Source organism: Acartia tonsa, chromosome 9, assembly GCF_053477335.1.
Source record: "Acartia tonsa isolate MP-2025a chromosome 9, ASM5347733v1, whole genome shotgun sequence".
In the NCBI taxonomy this organism is placed as follows: domain Eukaryota; kingdom Metazoa; phylum Arthropoda; class Copepoda; order Calanoida; family Acartiidae; genus Acartia; species Acartia tonsa.
Genome location: NC_137268.1, coordinates 24,119,161 through 24,143,758, shown reverse-complemented (window position 1 = coordinate 24,143,758; position 24,598 = coordinate 24,119,161). Strand labels below are relative to the sequence as shown.

The following is a 24,598-nucleotide window of genomic DNA, read 5'->3' as shown; positions in this document are numbered from 1 at the left end:
TACGGTTTGGGGACTAATGTAATAAACAGCCCAGTGTCCCCTCTTCCCTGTTGTAAATTTTGAATATTTTATCCAAAAATATTTTTATCATGTTTCATAATTGTGTTCAAAAATTGATGTTTTGAACATATTGTTTTAAGTTTTATTTATAGATATATAACCCAGACAGATTTGATTGTATAAATGCATATTTTTATAAACTATTTATTGGATATTTATTTATTCACGATTTTTAAAGAAAAGATGAAGAAAAAAAAAATAATTTGAATCCCAATGAGCCCCTATAAATAAAACTGACCTAAATATAATGAATTGCTTATAAAAACCTATTTATATAAAAAGAAAATAATAATTGAAAGTAAGTAATAATACTCACTAATATATCTAATAGCTAATAGGGCACTCTAGTAGCATATACTCTAATACAGTATTCTTCTTTTCTGTTGGAATAAGTAAATCATTCAGTGAGGGAAGGGAGTGCTTAAAGAGATGATACGCATAAAAAAATCTACCAGAAAATTGAAGAATTTATTATGAATATATGACATTCTTGTTAGATATTCAACAAGGATGACAACATCCATAAAGGTTAAAAATCCACTAAAATTGATGTACGGAAATTCTGGTAACGATTATAGAGTACCACGCTTTCTAAATCATACCCAACTACTACAGGAATCACCATGCAAATAGATAGGACAATTCTAACATGCCTAAATTAACGAAAAAGCTATCCGTTCTGGATGACTTTTGGACGGATGTACCGATTCTAATTTTATAAAAGCTTCGATTTTAAAAATAAATCCGCAAATGTTATTTTTATTATTGTGAAAATGAGAATCACAAATGTATTGAATTATGTCTGACATTGAATTTTATAATTTGGACAATTAAATATTTTCTTGCTTTCTCAACATTTAATCCGTGTAATAAAGTAGTTAGAGGTGTGTGCTTGTACTTAAGATCTTAAGAACGGCTTCCCCTTTATTCTATACTTTTATTGGAATCTTGCATCTGTTCTATAGTTAACATATTATATCTTCATTTCATTTATTCTTAGGGCTAATGAAGAATTTAAAATAAATTCCTTTTTGGCTAAAGTTGCAGTCACTATAGTTTGATAAGATTCTTTAATGTATAATAGTCATATATCGCATCGTATTATAGACAGCTTTCCGCGGATAGTAAATTGAAAATTTATAAAATTGAAAACAGTTTTTCCATCCCCGAAGGGCTGAAAGCCTGGGGTAACAAAACTGTTAATAATTTTATTCGTTGAAAATTGTCTGTAATATGATGCTATACAGGATTTTTTTTCGTATGAAAACCGGTTCTAATTCAGCGTATCTTCTGGAAGAGATATTACTTGTCCATTAAGATCTTGGCAAATGTTATACACGTAACACATGTTCCCACGTAACACATGTTCCAGTTATTTTTATATATTTTTAACACAACAAAGACATTACGCTTATTGTTGCTAGGGGATAATTTTAATTAAAATTTATTTTTTTTGCTCATAAAACATACCTAGAAATATCTGTCTTATAAAATTTTTAAAAGTTGCAAATTTTGTGCAATTATAAAATATATAATAATACTTTACCTAGCAATGAATATAATATTAGAGATCCAGTGCAGTTCATGGAAAAATGTTCCTGGCAATTAATATCCACAAAAATCTATGAACTTTAAAGGCTGCTAATTGCAAAACGCTGGAACGGAATTTCAACCGATATAAGGAGGCCTGCTTTTAAGTTAATATTAGCTACTTCTTATTTAAAAAAAACTTTCCTTGCCCTGATATTTATGTTAGAATGGCCATTTTGCACATTTCAAATTGATGTTGAAGTACAAAATTACTGGAACTTTGTAATTATCATTGAACTCTCTGTTGTTTTATTTTCTTCTATACCTATTCAATATTAAGTAACTAGACAATTTATTTTAATATATTTCCAAGAAGCTTGAAATTATTTGATAAAAGATTGATTTTAAAATTTTGTAGGATAGGTAGATTATTTAAGATTTTGATTTGTTGTGCATCTGCTATAATTATGAAATATCCGTAGGTCCGACCGAAAAAAGGGAAGTTAACTTTTTTTTTTAGAATAAAACAAGTTCACACAGACATCTTGTTATTTTCTATACGGATTACTATTACATAATAACGAATGAATTATTTATTGTTAATGAATGAACTTCTATAAAACAAGTATCAAATATTCGTTATGTTCCAGCTAGCGGTTAAACTAACAGATAAAGTCAAATAAAAAGAAGGTTCGCGTGCAATTAAAAGAGAGAAGGTTAAGAAGAAAGGATGGACGTACTGACATACTCTAGTTTCAGAGTAGCTTCAAAAAATAGGACGGAACCCGCTACTTCGTTTTCTTCTTATGATCCTTATAAGAACCTTATGCAATCTATAATACAAAGTAGAATGATGTTTGTCTGTTTGTGTGTTTGTTTGTAGCGAAGGATCTCGCTAACCGCTGAACCGATCGGGTTCTCCTTTACAGGGTAGCTTCTAGCAGGGTCCCGGGAAGGTTTATAACTATTTTCTTGGGGGGTGGGACACCCCCAACCCCCCAAAAAATGAGAAATACCCCCCCCCCCAATTTTTTAATTTTTTTATATTTTTCTTTTAAATCTTAAATACGAAAAATTTGTTTCATCAAACCTCTTGGGGCAAAGCCCCTAGAGGCTAGGGGCGAATCCGCTAGTAAAAATATATCTTGTTAAGAAAGCATACATAATTTCATAAATGAAGGATATACTGACATACTCTAATTTGAGATTAGCTTCACTATTTAAAAAGTCTAAACTCTTTTGTTAAATCATTCTTAAGACTTTCATTATTATTGCACAGTCATCAAAACCGAGTTAAAACAAGGATATAAACATTCTTTTATCCAGCTAATATGATATCCTGATTTGCGCATTTTTAAGACAATATTCGATCCCAAAAATAACCACTTGTGTATAGGTTAAAATAATTTCAAACATCACCTTTTCTCTGTTTAAATGTAATCTAAAAAAGTTGTAGAATAGCTACGCTGTTAATATTATACGTTGTTCTCTCTCTCAAACTCTTTCTCTCTCTCATACTCTCTTTCTCCTTCATCTCTCTCTTTCTCCTTCATCTCCCCTTTCTCCTCCATCTCTCTCTTTCTCTCCCTCCATCTCTCCCTCTCTCTCTCTCTCTCTCTATATATATATATATATATATATATATATACATATAATTGCTTTGTTCCAATAAGTCCGGGTTACGTAGTAACCATTCATTAATAACTATTATCACAAAAATATCAACCGGTTTCTAGTTTTATCAGGGTTGAAATTCAGTAGTGTTCTTTATTTTTTACAGTTGCTATATTTTACTTTATTCTATTTTTTCTTTGCTGCGGTACTTATGGAAAATTGGCCTTGTTTTACATAAGTAGCTTCAAAATTGTCCCAAGTAATCTTATCCCTAAGATCCTGGTTACTATTTTCACCTATTCATTTTTTTATTTTATTAGATCATAGCAAATGTGGATTGAGGATTTTCTTTCAAAAATGTATTTTGTATCAATTTAATTATCGTAACTTTAGTTCATAAGAGAAAGAACTATTTTGCCCCCAACTTTTTGACTAGTTGAAATAAGATACATAAAATTATCATGTTATCTGTAATTGTTATAAAAAAAGATATATGTTTAAATGGCTAAGTTGGATATCAAAGTGTCTATATATCTATCCTACCATCTATTAATATATCTAGTTATCTAATTTCCTATATATACTACCATCTAATTTCTATCTATCTATCTATCATAGGGAGACAAGCTAGCAATGTGGCTATGTGAGACTAAACCTCAAGATTCTATTGTCAAAATTGGACAGAAACTGAAGAAGCGTTTGGGCATTGACGATCAGGTCCAGTAATCGATTAATTATTAATTGGATGTTGCAACAGATATTCATGTACTCTGTTAAAGTGATGCTCGCAGCTGGCTAAATAACGATAACCTCCAGGCACCTCCCTTAATTCATCCCCTCCCCTCCTACTGGATTAACGAACAATCTAAATTGACGACAAATTTTTCTCTGTGAAAATGTCCATCTATTCTATTTCTATTGTCTTATGAGAATGTCATTTATTAGTGACTGGGTGACTTAAAATGGAACACCTGTCATACTCAATAAGACTGTGAGCATCTGAAATCTTGCACTACAGAAAATTAGAGCTACTACAACAACAGCATTAAAAGTGGCTTTAAGAAAAGGGATGATATATATACAACCAAAGAAATATTTTTGTTGTAGGCTCCACGTTCTGATGTGTAAATCTTATGTCTTATTAAAGCTTAAACTATCAGTGTCCGACAATTGTTTTAATTTGCAGATGGGATTATTTTGTTTATCCTAATTAGCGGTGCATACATAAACTTATCAAATCTATTGGGTATATTTTATTTGAGGGAAGGTTTTGTGATTTTTTTTATCTATTTTTAGAAAAGTTTAAAACTATGTCATATTATCAAAGCCATGAAATTGAATTTTAAAACAGTATAAATTCATATGTAATCTATATATAATATATATATTTACTATTTAGGTTATTATTGGCTATGAAGTTCATAGTGATACCATGATAAAACAGGGCTCTATGGCGAAAATCCGTTATACTATCTGATTAAATTAAAGGTAAGAGTTCGTTTTGTAAGTGGCTTTTTAAATATAAGCTTAAAATTTCTAATAATGTTTTTATTTAGATATGACTGACAAGCAAAAGACTTAGGTTGATACTGGTTAATACTGTTAAAAAAAGATATTGATAAAAGTGATCAAAAGTAGTGGAGGACTGGTCTAATTTACAATGCAATGTCACAAATATGTTTACGGGCGTAAATATGACTAATTGGTAGGGAAATCTACACGACGAAAACGGACTGATTTCTTTTATAGTAGCAGAGAAAATCATAATATTTAGGTATGAAGTATCTGGGGAAAAAACTAGAAAAATTTTAGTTGAAGGAAGCTTGCAGAAAATACACCGCTGCCACATGTAGACCCATTACCTTTGATTTGATGCGGCCTCCAGCTTCAATAATAAAAAGTAATTAGCATTTAAAATGACATTTAAAGGAGTAAAAATCTATCAAATTTAGCACTTTAAGCGGTGTGTTTCATGCAGGGTTTAGCTTATTATGTTATTTGCTGTTGATAATTTTTTTATTTATTTCAGAAAAGAATCTAAAAACTCTACCTACAAACAAAAGAAGAAAATTATCACTACAAACACAACATAAGCCAGTCTGAAATGTAAACATGATCAACAAAATAAAGAAAAAATAACAAATAATTATGAAGTCAATGATCATTAAAAAGCAGCAAAATTTGCACGTTACATTGAAAAAATTTGAATATTTAGAAATGGAAAAAAAAAATTTTTCACTTAGAAAATTGTTTTGCTAAAAATCATTTCTGACATTTTATTTTGGTAAATAAATACCTACTGATTTAATGCAAGTAATTAAATTCAAATAAGATTATATGATAAAGGCTTCTCTTTACGGCTTCCAGTATTGAAATAGAAATTATTTAGTAAGATATTTTAAAATTAACAAGGACAGTTATGTCTATATGAAGTGCAGTAATAACATAAAAAAAATAACAGTTAATCACTGATGATGACATTTTAAAAGGACTCTCCACAGAAAAATCAACTTTGGATTTTTGAAAATCTAACCTGAAACTATTATTCTCTGTTCAATTTTAGGCATTTTTTGTTTTTGTGGCATCGCGATCGAAGCCCTTTGAAAATTTTGTCCGCCGCCTATTTGTACTGCAGCTATAACAATATATACTACACTTTCCTCCACTCAATATATGTTTGCCGCTAAAGAACATTTGCTCCATTGCAACCGGCCGCTCTACGATTTATCCTCTTCCTTGACTGGACAATCCTGCCGCCTCCATTTTGTGTTCGCCTCCGCCAAATATAACCATCTTTTGCCGCAGTTGCCGCATTCATCGCCCTTCTCCGCCACTACTCCGCTATACATTGCGTACGTCGCTATACACAACACCCCCAGCCTCCATTTAATTTCTGAACAAGGGAGAGGGGAGCATGTATTAAAAAGCGATGAACAGCGGAGTAGCGGCGGAGAAGGGCGATGAATGCGGCAACGGCGGCAAAAATAGAAGCTAAAAATCACTAAAGCAGCACAAATTAAATGGCGGGAGGATTCACTTAAAGGAGGTAAAAAATTTCAAAGGGCTTCGATCGCGATGCCACAAAAACAAAAAATGCCTAAAATTGAACAGAGAATAATAATTTCAGGTTAGATTTTCAAAAATCCAAAGTTGATTTTTCTGTGGAGAGTCCTTTTAAGTTTTTGAAAAAAAGATTTTTCAGGAAGTTGTAAATATTTTTGCTTTAGATCTTATTAAAACGCAAATACTAGAGTAATAGAGTAATCATTCTACTTTAAACTACATCAATATTGTTACTTTTGTGTCAAAGCTTAAAATACATACTTAATTTTAAAATATCTTAATTTTAATTTAAAATCTTAAATTTTTAATGCCCAAATAAAATTGAAAAAAAAACAGTGTAGCTAAGAATGAAATAGCTCAAGACAGAAAGATTGAATTTGTATAAATGTATTTAAAAAAAATTAATTTTGCATAATTTTTTGCCCAAAAAGTCATTTGAGCATGTTAAAGCATCACAAAAATTAGCTCTAATTTTGAATCTAACAAAATTATGTTGAATAAGAATTATAAAAAGATATATTATAAGTCCGGCATTTTAAAAATTCTAACTGTAAGATTGATAAAGTAAAAACGGATAAGAAATTGTGTGTGCCTGTTTGTCTGCCTTAGTCATGGAATGTTTCTAAGTTTCTTGAGGATTAAAATGAAATGATCGTCTGAATCCCTATATATGACGTGTACATATGCTAGTAAACGTGAAAATAATTGATTTGTGGAGTAGATATGCTACATGCAAAAAGCTGTTGAATTAAATCAAGGAATGTTATCAGCTTAACTTTGAATGAAATATAATGTGACAATGAAAGTGAGAATATTAGGTGAAAGGTTGTAGTTAAAATCAAGTTTATATGAAGTATAATTTATGTGTGTTTATTAGTATTGAATGTTATATGAATAAAAATATAAATTTAATAGGATACAGTTTTTCCATACAGCTTATTTTACAATGATTATCTCTCAAAAAAGGAAAGAATTTTTCTTGCAATTTTTGGAAAAGTCAAATAATTCAAAGAATCTAGAAAGTCGGTTTATTTTAATATAATCTTAAAACTCCTATGTATTAGTTTTTTACATTATAAAATTAACAATTATATGAATTTGAAAAAATAACACTTATTTATTTAAAAAGTTACCTATGTATTTTAAATATTTTCTTCTATTTTATCTGTTTTTAAATTTTATTGATCCCCAAGAAGGTATGATTTTATATTTTCATTACATTTTTATAATATTTATAATTCTAAAACTTATTAAATCAATCCACACACACAAAAACTGTGTATTATTAAAAAAGGCATGTTTTTACTTAATTTTTTAATGTTTTGTTATTTTAATGCAAAAAAGCTTGCCTTATTATAAAGCCTCTATGTATAATGAATTCTAGTCTTAAATAAACTAAAAAAACATAGCAATTTAATTTTATACATAAGACAGTAATTTTATTATTTTTAATATCTCTACAAAAATTGTAAAAATTTAGTTTTGATCTTGTATTTCATTTTTGTTGATCAAAACTGATATATGTAGAAATGGGTGTCAAGTTAGAAATATCAAGTATTACCGTAATACTTCTTTTTAAATTATTAAAATCGGCAAAACCAACAAAATATACTCTTATACGCCTTCAGTTTTGGCGCTAGCAGTCTTTTAATCTATTTTAAAAAGATTGTATAAGGTAATATTTAATATTTCTTAGTCTTGATCCCAAAAATTGTTTATTATATTTTAAGTAACTTATGGAAAACATTTTTTGACCATGTATAATTTGTTTTAGGATTTTTACATGAAATAAAAAGATAGTTATTATGGCATAAAATGAATTCAAAAAGATAGTTATGTCAAACTAGAAGTGTTGTAAAATGACTAATAATGAATAAATCTTATATTATGAGCAAATTAATATTTATTTTTAATTACTTGCAAAATTTATTATATTTCATTTCTAGAGTTTTAGAAAATTTGAAATGAAATAAATGTTCGAATATCAGTTCCTAATCCTGGCAGGCATTAGTCATTAGACACGTTTGCTGTCATGCTTTTTATACTGAATTCCGCAGAGGTTAAAATTCCATCACAAATACTTAAAATTCAAATACAGTAAATTATTTAGTCAATGTTAGGAAAAAGTTCCTAGCTAGGTACTTAAATTTGAAAATCTTTAATTATAACTTTCTTTTCCCATAAGAATCGCCCTTTCTAGAAACAAAGCTACTCCTTAATGGACCCTGCCTGTGCTTGTTTAAGGCAAAATTTCTATCTTATTTTCCCCCTGAAGAAATAAAATTCTGTCTTCATGTTTTGCTCATTGCTGCATCTGATGTAGAATATGCTTGGATATTATGACAGGCCAAAAATCAATATCGATCAATATGTTCACCTGTAGTGGAGGGTGGGGTGATTGTTATTTTAGTCCACTAGAAGTTTCACCTTATGAAAGTACATGGTAATCTGGTGTAAGATCCAAGTAATCATAAATCCATTATTGTTGCCTACTTTTGTTATTGTTCAAAATATATGTATATGCTTGCTGCAATGAAGGATCAACCAATCACGCGTAGAATTCACGTTTTACCTACTTAATGCTGGTATTACGCATTTGATATATTAGCATTTCCTTATATTATATTGCTTATATCTTATTGTCTTAATCCGTAGAGCAAAAATAGAACATGCTATTTGAAAGGACAATCTGATTTCAAAATTTATTCTTACATTTCTAGATTCTAGGGATAATACAATTTACGATACATTAATCATGTACAACACTAATTTTGTCCTTGTTATAAATCCAAATTGTTGGTTAAAAAGTTTGGACACTTCTAGTTTAAAAATAACCATTACAATTCTTTATCAGTACCCAAATTTCTTAGCAAACGAATAAGATAACATTGTAATGTAACTTTGGTTACCTGCCAAAGTTGCATGTTTAATTTATTGTCACCAGCAGATAGTTTTTTTTTTTAAATCAAAGTGTTTCTTTTTAATTCATAAGATGAAGCCCTACAGTATAAATGCATGTATTTTCTTCGATATTAAAGCTTCTCTTTTATTTGTTACCAATATCAAAATTTTTATAGAGGGAGTGAACATTAGCTGGTAAGTTATGGTTGCTCGTTCTCCTTTTCGTTGGCTCTTGAATGTTGGAAAAGAAAAAAAAATTTGGGGGGTGGGTTGATAGTAAACTTTCATATAGGTATTTAATATATATCAATGTTTAAAACAATACATATCCTGTTACCTTATTTTGATTATAATTACCGGACGTGTTTTATTTCATAACGTATAAAATTCTTTTTAAAAAGCCTCGCTATCTGAAACGAATACGTCAGGTTAATGTACTTGTTAATACTAAAAGTAAAAACGTGATACTTACACTCATAGACTTTGTATTTTTTATTTTATCTTAGTCGGGTGGAGTGGAGGTGCGCTTCCCCAAACAGAGTCATAGACAATTAACCTGTTAATTACTTCTATGGATTGACATTTGAAGACTTTATCAAAGCATTTGATAGATCTATATTTCTAACCAAAAAATATCCTTTCTAAACGACGACATTATTCTACTTCCCTTAATAATAAGTTGGTTTAAGGGTGAATAATTTTGGATTACTTCTTTGGAAACTATTGATTTGCAGACCCTAAATTGTAATGTACTTTAAGATTTATTTTAGACTATGGAAACAACTCTTTTGTTTGTTCAATTTTTGTCTGCTAAGAAAGGGAATTTATATTTTGTAGATTTGTATACATTTCAAAAAAAAATTGTTACAAATTAAGAAACAAACCCGAACAATAAAAATATTATATTTTGTGATTTTTTGTCATATTCTTAACACCCCCTAAAATGTTTTCTTTTTTTGTTCTGCTTTAATGATAAACAATGCAAACTGTCAAATTTTTAGAATTAAAATTGGTGAACCTTATCTTATTGAAAACTATATAAACATTATTAGTTATGAAACATTTTCAGTTGTATATAAACGTTTATTTATACAAATATATTTTATTTAATATTTTGCATTTTAAAATTTAGTATTAAAAGTTAATTATCTATGAAGATAACATAAGTTATAATATTTAAAGTTGATTACCTATTTACGTTAACAAGAGTATTTTGTAATATTTTTCTATAAGACACTTAATATATTTGTTAAAGATATTTTTAGGTATAATAGTTTTCTTTCCAGAGAAGCTTTGGTTCTTAATATTTCATATACTAGCCATCTTCATGACATTTGAACTACACTTGTAGCATATGTAGTGTACTCTTCAAAAACCTTTTGAATTTCAATTGCTAGGTCAAAAATGTTGATTGTCCAAACGTTTTAACCAATAGTTGGAATTTACAAAAAGAGAAATTTTGTCTATAATCAATGGAGACGATCCCTGATCAATTTATCAGCTATTTCTTATCCCTTTAGATACCTGGTGCTGTTGATTGTTAGGTTTCAATTGCTTTGCCACTGCACAATTGTGACGTAATAGTTATTTATCGCATCGTAATATAGACAGCTTTCCGTGGATATAAAACGAAAAATTATAAGATAAATACCAGTTTTGTAAAACCTGAGGGGCCGAAAGACCAGGATAAAAAAACTGGTATTAGTTTTATGATTTTTATTTTAATATTCGTTGAAACTTTTCTATAATACGCAGATATACATGCTTTTTAAGTATGGCTGAGAACCGGTTCTAATCCAGCGGACAATAATCGGTTTCGAAGCAATACTGGAAACGATTTTATTTTAGACGCAATGAGCGAGGAGAGGTTAATAATTCTGAATGATGATGAAAGTGATACTATTCCTGATAAAGTGGACAGTGAACAAGTTACAAAACAAATGAGAGTTAGTATCACAACTTTGAAAGGTAAAGATACTATTTATTAATATATAGCGCGAATCTTCTCTATAATTCAATACAGGAGAAATAGATTTTCACGGCTGCTATTCAAGATGGACGGCTGATTTTTTTGTGAACATTCCCTATACCAATGTGCAAATGGTTTATGATTTACTTGGTCCATCATTCTGTCAGCTATGCAAGAAAATATGAATATTTTAGATTATACCTAAAAAATATTTAAAAGGTTTCGTGATTTTTCTTAACACTTGATTTTTCTCAACACTGAAATCTGATTTTTAAACAACTTTGTCCGAAATTCCATCCTTGATCGGAAATTTGTTAGTCAAGATTTCGCACATTGAATTAAATCCTGTTGGGTTGGTTCAAAATTTACCAATGTCCAAACTTTTCACCAATAATTTTCTTCTTGATCCATCTATTGTTTCAGGAAGGTATATGTCAGAGGATGGATCTAAAGTAGATTATAAAAACCTTGGAAGGAGTGCGGAATTCAAAGGATATTGCTTGCTAACAAGTTTACTGAGGTAAATATATCAAAGTCTAAAATTAAACATTAACCAATTACCTTATATTTATACTAACTAAAATCTCAGTTTACAGTTAACATCCAGCTAAACTGTACAATGTTGATCATTATCATACTATATATTTTTTTCTTTTCTAAGCACTAATTTCTGCCTTTATAGTTTTAAAAATGTTGTTTTTTTACCAATCTTTTAATATGTACTTAAGTAAAATTAATATGATGTATGTCATTTAGACTGAAGAGGGCGCCATGTTCACCGAAATAAATTTTAAATAAATAATTATGAAGAAGCAGGCTTTTACACTGCAATGAATTTATCACTATGTACTTATTACAACCTCCCCAATAGGAAAATAGTCCAAAACCATACCATTTCAGAGATTTTTTTCTAAATACAATAGAACCTTTAATTCTACATATATCATAGTTTGTAACTAGTTTTATAATTCAAATTATTCTTTTTTTAATTGAAATTTTCTGTTTAAGGTATATTGATTTGGCGGATTTGAATCACAATCAGGTAAGAGTGATGTATTGGCGGCTTCAACTACCATCATTTTTATTTAAATTTTAAAAAAGAAAGCTAGTATTTTAAAATTTCTTCAGTTCATGTAATGTTAGGTTATATCGGATACTATGTAGCTCTGCAGGATAAGGATACCGCAGGTATAGGCCCCGATTGTGAGCGCCCCCGCAAGGGTTAGGCTAGTTTAAAATAAAAATAAGTATTTTTTCAAGTTATTTAAAATATAAGGGAGATAGCTTTCAGGGCTGGTTAGGGACTTTGACTGAAAGCACCGAGATGTATGCTTCTTTGGAAAAAAAAATCTAAAACCCAAAAACTTTGTCGAAAAAGTGTAACAGCACTAAAATATGTCATTAGTAGTAGAATATAAAACTGCCTTTCTTTCTTATGAAAATATATCATTTTTTGACTTTTTACTATATATAATTTTTAATACTCATCATCCTTATTTTTTTAGTTGAAATGTTTGTTTTTGAACGTGTACAACAGCCTGACCCTTCATGCTATGATCCACCAGTCTGCTGAAGGCAAAATTCCAAATTCTCCAAAAGACGTAAGACTCTGTTTTGTAGCACAGTTACTCTATAAAGACAATTATTTGTCCCTCGCAATAATATGTTTATGTCTTGTCTATTTACCCTATTATTTTTGGAAGTCTTAGTTTCTATGGATTAGGGTTAAAGTTTTTTTCCTACCAGTATCTCGAGATACCTTCAGACATTTGGACAATTTCCTTCAAAGTACCTTGTCGAGCACAGAACACCCCCCCCCCCATCTTTTGAAATAAATTAAAGATAAGGAAGGGGGGTTATTTTATCACTTTAGATCAGGTTACAGGTTACTGTACAGGTTACAGTGCTTGACCAGATCAGGTTACAGCTCAGCTTATATTGGGTACTGGTACTCGCTATGCACTTGAGGGAAAGCATCTCCAAATAGAGAATAGGGGCGCATTAAGATTACAATTAATTTTCTCGTATTCATTCGAATCCGGTGGATAGGAACCGGTTCTCATCCATACGAATAAACTATGTCTAGCATCGAATTATATCCAGCTTTTTACGAACATAAAAATGTACAATTATAACATTAAAACCAGTTTTTTTTAGCCCCGAGGTGCCGAAGGCCTCGGGGCTAAAAAAACTGGTTTTAATCTCATAATTGTACACTGTATATCCGCAGAAAGCCGTTTATAATACGATTCGAGAAATAACTATTAAGGTTCCTGGATTTTGGAAGATCCATTGCTACAACATAGGTGGATCTAACTATAGTTTAGATGATATGGAACATGGGGTACTCAGAAATAATAAAGGTAGAATTGTAGATTTTTTGAACATACAAATTTACAAGAAATATTTTATATTTTTTTAAAGATTGTATTTAAGGAATTAGAGTAAAACAAAAGAGAGGAAGTGGTTAAATGACTGTATGTCCCCACCCCTAGGTCCCTGTACCGACTTTCTATTGGGTCTTTGAAAATCATCCAGTAGCGTCGGGAATATTAAAACATTTAATTAAGTCACTACAAAAGAGCAGAAAGCAATTTGGTAGAAGACGAAAAAGGTGCCTAACAGGGGGATCCAGGTAATTGTCTGATCATACATATAACTTATAGAGTTATTCTTAAGGACATCCATCCAGTAAAGATCCACAATTCCTAGAAGATGATCAGCGAAGACATTTCATTCTTACAACATTAGATCCAAGGTATATATTTGATCATATAATTATACACCAATTTTTTCACCACAAACATTTGTTAGACAGCAGGAATCTAAATTTATGAGACAATGGCCGACAATTTTATTTACATTGACAATTTTGATACACGAAATTACCCCTTCTTTAGATTACAATTACCTAGTGGTTGTAATGTTTGGAAACTCAAATAAATAAACCAAACAATCAAAATAGTAAAAGTCACCAAGGTTGTTAAACCAACGAATAAGAAAACGTTATTATAAGATTTTGGGGACAATGAAGTGTAAAGTGTAATAATAGCCCAATGTCCCCTCCCTCCCTGGTTAGACAGGCATTACTAACTTGGAGAAAAGTGGCCCTATATCAAGATGGGTATGCCATTGCATTTTTAGGTTTTTCTAGACAACGGTTGCGCCTTTAGCATCTGGGGGGGGGGGGGGCGTGGTGAGGCAGTGAAATAGCCTGAAACCTTCCCAAAACATAAATTTCAAATGAATAATATCCTATAGATGAAGCTTTCTTTAACTAGGATCAGTTCAGTGGTTAGCGAGATCTTAACTGATGAACAAAAAACTATACTTTATATAATAGGATAATGTATCAAATTCTAAGAGAATTAATTTGTTTTAAATATTAGAATCCATTTTGCATTGAACTGTGGAGCATCTTCGTGTCCACCCATCAGAGTTTACACTCCAGAAAGGTAAACATTCAAAAACCAGTTTGTTAGCCCCGAGCTGCCGAAGGCCCGGTCTTTCAAGATTTTAGTATGACTGAGAACCGGTTCTAATCCAACAGATATTAATCGGTTTGAAAACCATATTGGAATTAACTATCTATAATATGAAGTCAATGGTCAATCGGAGTACAGCTATATAATTCCACCCCCCCCCCCCTTTACTTTATCTTATTTGCTTGATCTTTCTTCCAGGTTTTTTGTTTTTAAAGCATACACACTGTTCCAATCCAGGGATCTAAAGGAATAAGACAATGGCCGATAATTTGATGTACATCCCCGATGATGATACAAAAAAATACCGCTTCTGTAGATTACAAGTGGTGATTGAAACGTTTGGACACTTAACTAATGAACCAACCAAACAAAATTCAATAAAAGTCCCCAAAGTTTTAAGCCAACGAATCGAAACTGTTATTAAAAGACATTGGGGACTAGTGTAATAAACAGCCAATTGTCCCCTCTCTCTCAGCTTTTATCTTGAATATATTCCAACTTTTAGAGTAGATTCTCAACTGGATGCAGCCGCAAAGTCTTTTCTAAGCCAAGAGGTAAACTAGATTTTAAATATCTGTTTTTAAAAGCGAAGCTGTTCTATAATTAGGGTTGATCCGTCCGTTCGTAAGTCACAGTTAGCTCTTTCGTTAATTTAAAAAGGTTAGAATTGTCCTATCGATTCTAAACTTTGCATGATGATTCCTGTAGTAGTTAGGTAAAATTTAGAAATTTGACAATTAATTTTTGTATGTTAAAATTATCCAATTCTTCTGATTTTTTGAAAACTGATTCCTATTACAACAAGGTAAAATGTTATAAGCGAAGCATCTCTATAAACAATTCCCAAAAATGTAAGTATGTCCTTAAACAGTATCATCTATTTATGTAGTTTTAAAACAAATTTACTTACAATATTATTTGTACTGATAAATTAATATTCTGCTAATTCAGTTCTGACAATCTACAAGTGTTAATGTTCGTTTCAGAGCTTCGCTTTTAAATTGAATTGTTGATGTCATCCTTGTTTTTAATTAACTAGCAATGAACAAATTGCATGGTTCATTAACAAAATTATAGTACAGTTTTTTTGTTTAATAAGCCCAGGGGCTGTGATTCAGCCAATTAATTCCATTTGTAATTGCAGAAAATTAAATATTTTGTTGGCGTAGACGTGTTTTTCACGTAGCTGAAGGGAAGAGGGTAATAAGGGGTAGTAAGTAAATTTCCACTTAGAGTTGTTTGACTGAATCACATCCTCTAGTCCCCAAATAAGCCAAAGATTCTTTAAGTTTTGATTTAAAGATTAATTTAGATCAATGCACATTTTTGCATGCACATTATTTCGGAGCTAGCAAAACTGATTTTAATACTAGAATTTTTCATTTTAATATTTACGGACAGCTATCTATAATACGATGCGATATTAACTATTCCTTTGTATTTCCTTTATTATTTATCTTATATTGAATTAGGTAAAGGTGTTGGAAGAAAACAAAGTGGAGGTATCAAAACTTTTTCTTTGGTATGGCCAAGATTTTGGGGAAAATAGCCTGCAAATCATAACATGGATTCAAAAAGGTAAGAATTAATCCGGCGAGAAAGAGCCAAAATGGGAAACAATGGTTTTTGACGGGAGTGGCGGTTTCGCCGCCGTTTCATCACAGTTCCTCGTTGTACCTCATTAAAGCAACTGTCATGCTAAATGACAGTGCTGTAACTCTTTCCACGGATAAAAATGATAAATTATAAGATTAAATGGCTTGGTCCTTTATTCCCTGATTTTAATTTATGATTTTTTTATTCATTGAAAGTTGTCCGTTCCATAAAATACGATACACGAATATTCAATATGGATAAGAACCGGTTCTAATCAAGCGGATATTAAACGGTTTCAAAATTATACTGAAAAAAAATCCTTTGACCTATGATAACATTTTTAGTATCGCTTCGAAACCGACTAATATCCTGTAGATTAGAACCGGCCTCAGCCACACTGAAAATTATGTATAGCATCGTATTATATGGAGTTTTAATCCTATAATTGTACATTTTTATATCTGAGGAAAGCTGTTTATAATACGATGCTATAAATAACTAATATTATTTTTTTAGCTCTTGGATCAGATATGCCTGAATTGAAGACTGTGCTAGAAGCTACAGATGATCCTATTATTCTTCATAAAGATTATAATTGGGAAGCTAATACTAATAAATAATTTGTAGGATTCTTTTTCTTATTTGAAATAGTAAAGCTATCATATATTTTACTTTTATTCGTTTGTCTGTAATTTTAGTAAATAAATGGATTTATTATTACATGCATCTTACACCTTACACATTATCATGTACTTTAATAAAGTGAAACTTGTAGCTAGCCAAAGTTAATTATCTTGAAAGTCAAAGAGCAATAGATGTAGAATATACGATGAGACTATAATAGGCAAAATATTGCCGTCAATTTAGCTTGGTATCTGTCCAATCTGGTTCAACCCTATTATTTATGTATGAAATTTGGCAATTTTTACTTTGGAAAATTACTTGCTATACCTTTGTCCTTCATGTGTAAGAATTGGGATGGCCCCCATTTTTTTGGTAAATTTCAGGTTTATATCGACACACTAGAATTGAAATTTTGTAAAAATGTTTAAAATTGAGATAGTACAAGAGCTTTAAAAACAGGTCTTTTTGCAAATTTTAAAAACTTTGCTTTGCTTGTACATTGCAATTTTTGCATTACAGAAAAAATATTTTGCATGGGTCATTATTTTGCATAAATTAACCATATTATGCCTGGGGGTCAAAATTTTAACAAAATTTATCTAAAACGGGACGGGGTAGTATCTATTTCAATTCAGGATTATGGTTAGGTCGGTCAGTGCTGGATTTAGCAGATAACTTAATCAGAATTAAACAATATATACTTTGTAAATTAAAACCAATAAACTATTCTAATAAAAATAAATATTGATTTGATTTGATAGAGAAATAACAATTTGAATTTATTTATATAACAATAACAGTTCTTGTTTTTAATCATAAAACATGACATAAGCAGGCCCTGTAGGAGTGTCTAGGCTGCCACCAGCTACAAGCTCTCCAGTGTAAGGGTTGATGGTTATAATCTGTACACTGTCTCCCTTCACACAGCAGCATTTGTATTTTTAAGATGTTAAAAATTTACAATCTGTTGAATAAAAATTTTAATAATCAAAAAATATGTTTGTTTATCTTTTTAGAATGGTAGACATTTTTTATTATAAATAAATCTACCTAAAAAGTACAAAATAATGGCCAAAAAAGTCATCACACACACTTTTTAAAATCTTTATGCTCTAAAAAGCGCCGTTGTTTTCAGAGATATTCAAAAACACCTTTTCTAAGTTTAATGTATTATTTTATAGAGAACAAGAACCTATAATTGTTTTTTCCATATTCCTACTGGTTGTATCAGAAAATCGGAAAACTCAGTTTTTTCTGACTCACCCTGTATATGTTCAACAATATAGCAAGGTTATTTAAATATTTTTTAACTAAATCATGTGAAATTACAAGAAAGCATTTCTTTTTTTGTGATGTTCAAAAAAGAATGTATGAATGCAAATGCAGAGAACTCTTATGCAAAATTCAGAGCTTGTTTGCAAAACAGTGGTGAATATGAACAGAATAGCAGAGTAGCCATACTGTAAAAAAAAAATTTCAAATAAAAATAATACTGTCTGTTCCTTTTGATCTAAAGCTAGAATTATGTTATCTTTGATTGCAAAACTTCTTGGCCAAATTCCATGCAATTTAAATTCCTATTAAATAATTATATCAAATAGCTGTGTGTTATAAGTTGAAAGCTAGGTTGAAGCTCTTTATAGTGCCTATACAAAATTATGTCATACAATACAAATGTCCTATGATAGGCCATTACACTAACTAAATTATCAATGACAGAACAGTATACATTTCAATTGACCAATGGTAGGCCAGTTTGACGTCATTTCTTATGCAAATAAGTAAAACTCTATCAAGAAATTATAATTTCAAAATCTTCAAAAACTAAGTTAATTTTAGTTACATTGTGCGTAAACTGTAAATCTTTGTCCATCTTGTCATATTTTCCTTTTGAAACAATTTGAAAAGGTATTTTATACCCAGCTATTCTTCCTGAATTTTATTAATCTGATTTCCATAGCCAATCTTGTACACAACTATAACACCCACTCCTCTGCTGCTAGCATAAAAATATCCATTATGCGCCAGGATTTCAGCTCCATAGATTGGATCCTCGCCTAAAAAAACAAAATGAGACATGCGACTTTGTAGTTACAATTATCTGCTATCTCACATTGCGTGACCAAAAAAATCAAGGTAGGAGTAAAGCATTGTCCTAAAACAGGTCCAACTCATTTCCTTGCATAGTTCAGACTTTTAGACAAAGAACAAGTAAATATTTGAATGTCTTTGGTATGTATGACCTCTTAATCATTGACTCAATTGGGAACATTCATTAAAAAGACATGTTGGTGTATCCAATCTTCTGGGGGTTATCCAGATTAGTAGGATGAGAGTTGGATGTTTTATAACATAAATAACAGAACAAATGAAAAGTTTGGATTGTTGTAAGGTCATAAAAGGATTTTTACATGATTTCTTATATTCATTAATTTAAAACTAATAATAGGCATTACCTGCATTAGTGGCAAATTCAGCTTTCTGCTTAAATGTCAAACTTCCATTAGACCCCACATCAAAAGTGAGGACATTATTGGCAAGCTCACACACTACTGCTGCCATGTTAGAACCAGACTGGCCTAAATATTTTTTGTTTATTGGCTAATGAGGTACTATTTGGTCAATTTTGTTGACACCTTGTGTAAAATGTAAATATTAAAATAATGTTAGTCACTTTGATATTTTATATGCATCTTAATTAAGATTAAAAATAAGAATTTAGGACGGGAGTCATTTATTTGATATAGCTTAACATAGTTTTATTTTATATTCTATATTTAGGTTGTCTGTGGCCTGATATACAAAAAAGTATTTATCAATAACTGTTGTTGTTCTCAATCATAATCTAGCCTTTACCGGTAAAAACCATGTGTCTTGGACCACATCCTTCCTCTACCTGGACTGTACTGACTTGCTCTAACTTTCCAGAATTTAACCTAAATATTTTTTTTTATAGATTTATGTGTGCTAAATAGAAAAGGCTATAATTAATTGTTTTTTAAGTCTCATTATTTGCCATAATTAAATTATATCACTTTCAGACCCTGGTGGATAAGGTAGCTAAAAAAAGGGTCAATTTTAATTTTTCGAAGAAAGATAACAACACAAAAAACATCATATAGAAACCATACAGATTAAATATAAATAGGTTGGATAGAGGGAGCAGACAATTACTAAATGGTTGAAGGTAATAAAGATATAGTTTGTTTACCTAAAAGAATAGATAGCATCACATCCCAAATCTACAGCATAGTAGAGATCTCCGAATTTTATTACCTAGGAAAATTAAAACATTATAAAGGTCTCCAATAGATTACTCTGGACTAAATATTTTAAATTTGAGGTTCATATATTTTTGTTGAAAATATTAAATATTTTCTTTACAAAAAGCTTATTTGAACAAATACTAATAAGTATTACTTGATGAGGATGAGACTTATCCCTGCAGCCTTCTCCATAATTCAAAACCTAAAAAAATATATATCTTTTTTAAAATGTAAAAGATATTGTAAAGAAACTGAACAGCATAATAAGAAAAACATGTTTGTGTAAGTTTTCTTTGAAACCTGAACAACTTCTACAAGTTTTTGATTGTTGAGGGATACAACTGATATTGAGCCACCACCATAATTCCCAGTTACAGCTACACCATTTTCCTGAAAGGTAAGAAAAGAATAGTTAAACATATAATAGATAAAGTTGGTAGATTCAAACATAACATATGTGGACTTATCATGAGACAGGTAGATGTATAGGTTTATCCTTTTATAAAAGTATTAGAATTACTATCTGTGTGTCTATCTGTTGCTTAGGACCTTGCTAACCTTTAATAGTTCCAGGAAAGGTTTATAAATATTTTAGGTTAGGGAAAGTTAACTCTCCAAAGTGAAATCACCCATGGAAAAACCTTTTAAAAAGTTTGGTAATTTTGTTCATTCTGAAACTAAAATTTAAAGTGGAAGGTAGAACCTCCCCCACCACCTCCCCATCCCCCACTTATTTCCCACAGGTGCTCTAGAGGCCTTGAGCTAGTATTTGCTAGTATTTTATATTGTACTAGCGGCTTCGCCCCTAGCCTTTAGGGGCTTTGCCCCAAGAGGTTTGATCAAACCAATTTTTCGTATTTTAGATTTAAAAGAAAAATTAAAAAAAAAATTTCTTTGGGAGGGTGGGGTGGGCGGAAGTCGACCCAACTATTTTAATTTTAGTTTTAAAAAGAAAAGAAAAATGTTTTTTTTTTGGGGGGGGGGGTTGGGGGTGTCCCACCCCCCAAGAAAATAGTTATAAACTCTCCCGGGAGTTATGAGAAGCTACCCTGTAAAGGAGAACCCAATCAGTTCAGCGGTTAGCGAGATCCTTTGCTACAAACAGACAGACAAACAAACAGACAGACATCGTTCTACTTTATATTATAGATGTTAGATAGATGGATGTACCTGATCAACAAGTACATGAGCAGGACCAGTACTCTCTAAATTTAGCTCTTCTTGCTTAACCAAATTTCCACTAACATTATCAATCTAAAATTTTAAAATTATAGGAAGCACCAAAAGAGAAGTTTGAATAAAATTAATGTCCATGAAAGTAAATTTTGCAGTTTTTCTTTTTTATTTAACCTCTTATAAAAATGGAAACAGTTTATATAATCAGATAATAGTTATCTATTGCACCGTATCATAGTCAGCTTTCTGCGGATATAAAAATTATAAGAATAAGAAGAACCATGATAAATATTACTTTTACGACTTTATTTTGATATTCATGGAAAATTGTAATATGATGCTATACCTAATTTTTCATGGCTTAGAACCAGTTCTAATCCACCGGATATTAATTGGTTTCATAGCTATACTGAAAGTTATTTACCTGCCATCTGCTGAGACCACCTCCTGGTTTTCCTTGGAATTCAAAAACTTCATGGATGGCATAAAAAGATCCATTAACCTTAAATATACATTAACTTGACAAAACAGAATAAATATTTGAACATACATAACTTTTTATACACAATGTTTTTTACAATTTCTAACAATGTATATGGCATTAAAAGCAAAAAAACATTACAAAATCATTTGAAAATAGTTTTATTCCCTACCTGGGTTATCCAAGAAAGGTCAGGATCCACTGCCCAGGATTTCTCTGTCATCAAAGATTTTTTTAATAGATAAATAAATTGGAATTTAAGTTGTTTCAATTTTTAACTTAAATAGTAGAATGAGTCACATAAAATAAGGTATATCTACCGAATAAATATACTTTAAAAATATAGGTTAGGTGTACAATGTACATTGTATGATATGAGCTTTTAACATTTATGAAAACACATCAATTGAATCATTTTAATTTAGCTTATTCATATGACTTTTATATATAATTTTATAATTTAATCTAAAACCTTCAAAAAACTTTTAAATTCTATTCTTTCCTCTAGGGAAAAATAATCCTTCCCTTTTACAAGAAAGTTTGATGTGGGTCCTTTTTGAACACGAAACAGCGCAATTTCCGAATTATAACCAGACACTAGTGTTTTGTAGCTCGGGGTCAACACTCCTTAAATAAGTAAAAGATTTAGGTTCTAGAAGTAAAGAAAAGCATGCATTAAGTTTTCCTTTTTTGCTTTTCCCTTATATCCACGAGCGCGCGGATGGAACGTGTAAACAACTGAAAATTTAAATTGAGAATGTATGACCCCCCCCCCTCCCTGGCAAAACCCAATACACGCCACTGCTTATTTATCATATATTTGAGTCTACAATTATTTTTAAATTAAAAAATCCCCCAAAAATTCTGCCCCTAGTAGCCGGTAAATCTAGGGAGGTAAAGAGGAGTGTAAATTAAAGGAAGTCTTTAAGCGGTTAGAGCGTTGTATTTTCAACAGGCTTCCTTTAATACAACCAATTGTTCATTTTTGCATGTACAGGGTTGGCATGAATAGAATATGAATACCTGGATAAACGCTGATTGGAAGTTGATGCCAGCCACTTTAAGTAAAAGTAATATTTAATCTTTTAAATCGGCCGCCAAATTTACATTAACCGCCGAATCATGTCTCAGTTTTTTTTTTATATTAAGTCGCCGTTTCCCAACAAACCGCAGCCAAACTAGACTATTATTAGCAAAAAAAAACTACACACGCGAATAATTTTGATAGCCTGGCATATTATAATATACTTTGCACCAATTTTAGAAATTTACAGCTGCACCAACGATCTATTTTTCCCCCCCAGACATTAAAAATCCGCGTGCATATGCATCCAGCTGCAGCCGAGCCACACTTTCTTTATAACAAGCTGCAGCCAAAATGTCTTAAAATTAAACTTACAACTCAACCTAGCTTATCTATAATACAAAGTAGAACGATGTCTGTCTGTCCGTCTGTCCGTCTCTCTGTCCCTTAAGATCTCGTATAATATATATCCTTATAATAAAGTAACAGGATGTGTGTTTGTCTGTATGTGTGTCTGTACCGAAAGATCTCGCTAACCGCTGAACCGAGTGGGTTCTCCTTCACAGGGTAGCTTTTCATAAGTCCCGGGAAGGTTTATAACTATTTGGGGGGAGGGTACTACCACTCTTCCAAGAGAAATCATAAAAAAATCGAAAAAAATTTAATATTTGAGAGACTTGAACGCAAAATAAAGAGGTATCGTAGAGACTTGAACAAAATAAACATTTAAAGTGCCACTGGAGGCCTCTAGGGGCGTAGCCGCTAGTATTACATAGGGTATAACAATTTTCATTTAATAATAAATTTGAAATTTCAGCAAAATGAATGTACTTTTTATTTAACAAAAATGCGGCAGTGAAATTATCAACTGGTTTCTTATCAATAAGAAAAAGATTTCCCTTTCACATCATATGTAGATTTTTTTACATAGGTCGATGAACCTTTTATAAAATATTAAAGCACACATAATATTAACATGGTCAACTATTTGTTCTTTAAGCTTTGTTGTAACTAGAATTATTGTTGTGCTTACACAATCGTTCTTTTTCTTTTCTTTTCAAAGCGAGCAAGGAATACCCCCTTTTTAAATAAATTCAAAATAAGGGAGAGGAGTATTTTTTTCTAAGTGATTATGCCCTGCGGAGAATCCTAACGTCCATACGGTGGCTATACCTGCAGTATCTTAATCCTCAAATGCCATCCTGTACCTAATATGACCTAACCAAACCTAAGGAATGAAAACCCAAATTAAATTTTTTTTGGCTTGATAGTGACCGCAGTTATAAAGATATTGCTGTGTCGAAAATAATATGAAAAATTTACCAGAAGCTTTTAAATTTGATTACTTTAAACTTTCCTTATTGGCGTGTAAAGAAAATCAAAAACTAATAGGCCTAGAAAGGCTTCAAAGGCCAACATTTTTTTTATCTAATAAAATTTTTTTATGGTTCTATTCAAATCAGTAGATTATTAAAAACTTATTACCCTATCTATAACTTTTTATAAACTTAGATAAAAAATATGTATAGTTAAATAAATCTTTTAAGAAGTTCAATATGAAGCAATTTTTCGGCGAATAAACAAAAAACATACGAAAGTTTGTTTTGTTTTCTGTGTGATTTGATGAGATTCGCTTTCATTAATGTTGTCATTCTTGTTAAGTTGTTGAATTTGAAATCAAGTTTTCACTTATCCGTCCGATACTAAACTAAATCTCTAAAGCCTAAACTTGCTCATTTAAATCTGTGAAAGTTTTATGAGGTTTCCCTCAAAATTTGTAGTAGAGCAACGAACCCCCCCTCCCCCAAC

At 30.8% G+C, this 24,598-nt stretch overlaps 4 protein-coding genes across 4 annotated transcripts in view; 2 read left to right on the top strand and 2 right to left on the bottom strand.

Annotated features, from left to right (window-relative positions):
• The window catches only part of LOC145328588 (eukaryotic translation initiation factor 4E-like), a 49,704-nt gene extending 41,541 nt beyond the window's left edge, over positions 1-8,163 (top strand). Inside the window, exons 8-10 of the mRNA XM_080172332.1 lie at positions 3,823-3,921; positions 4,604-4,692; positions 5,234-8,163. Coding sequence (XP_080028458.1) covers positions 3,823-3,921; positions 4,604-4,681 — 177 coding nt within the window. The 3' untranslated portion in view covers positions 4,682-4,692; positions 5,234-8,163. The remainder of the gene's footprint in view (positions 1-3,822; positions 3,922-4,603; positions 4,693-5,233) is intronic.
• The window catches only part of LOC145327453 (activating signal cointegrator 1-like), a 130,755-nt gene that overhangs the window by 51,437 nt on the left and 54,720 nt on the right, over positions 1-24,598 (bottom strand). The gene's annotated exons all lie outside the window — the stretch shown is intronic.
• Positions 11,017-16,849, top strand: LOC145328586 (uncharacterized). Its single transcript, XM_080172330.1, has 10 exons — positions 11,017-11,136; positions 11,561-11,657; positions 12,146-12,179; positions 12,643-12,738; positions 13,407-13,500; positions 13,817-13,895; positions 14,527-14,592; positions 15,128-15,176; positions 16,095-16,200; positions 16,735-16,849. Exons 1-10 carry the CDS (start codon positions 11,022-11,024, stop codon positions 16,836-16,838), a joined length of 840 nt encoding a protein of 279 aa, XP_080028456.1. The 5' UTR covers positions 11,017-11,021; the 3' UTR covers positions 16,839-16,849.
• Positions 17,652-24,213, bottom strand: LOC145327452 (6-phosphogluconolactonase-like). Its single transcript, XM_080171001.1, has 14 exons — positions 24,150-24,213; positions 22,789-22,826; positions 22,293-22,392; positions 21,938-21,983; positions 21,709-21,786; positions 21,279-21,362; positions 20,409-20,498; positions 20,263-20,310; positions 20,054-20,118; positions 19,699-19,778; positions 19,299-19,421; positions 18,777-18,899; positions 18,267-18,421; positions 17,652-17,759 (listed from the first exon to the last, which is right to left on the bottom strand). The coding sequence occupies exons 1-14, from the start codon at positions 24,206-24,208 to the stop codon at positions 17,652-17,654; spliced, it is 1,197 nt and encodes a 398-aa protein (XP_080027127.1). The 5' UTR covers positions 24,209-24,213.

Excerpts from the sequence above, each read along its gene's own strand:
- LOC145327452 (XM_080171001.1), bottom strand. The coding sequence starts at position 24,208 with ATGTTGGCCTTTGAAGCCTTTCTAGGCCTATTAGTTTTTGATTTTCTT. Across the intron at positions 21,787-21,937 it reads ACCTTTCTTGGATAACCCAG|GTTAATGGATCTTTTTATGC; the intron begins GTAGGGAATAAA and ends TGTATATTTAAG. Across the intron at positions 19,779-20,053 it reads GATGCTATCTATTCTTTTAG|GTTAAATTCTGGAAAGTTAG; the intron begins GTAAACAAACTA and ends AAAAATATTTAG.
- LOC145328586 (XM_080172330.1), top strand. The coding sequence starts at position 11,022 with ATGAGCGAGGAGAGGTTAATAATTCTGAATGATGATGAAAGTGATACT. Across the intron at positions 12,180-12,642 it reads CGGATTTGAATCACAATCAG|TTGAAATGTTTGTTTTTGAA; the intron begins GTAAGAGTGATG and ends TTATTTTTTTAG. Across the intron at positions 14,593-15,127 it reads AGAGTTTACACTCCAGAAAG|AGTAGATTCTCAACTGGATG; the intron begins GTAAACATTCAA and ends TCCAACTTTTAG.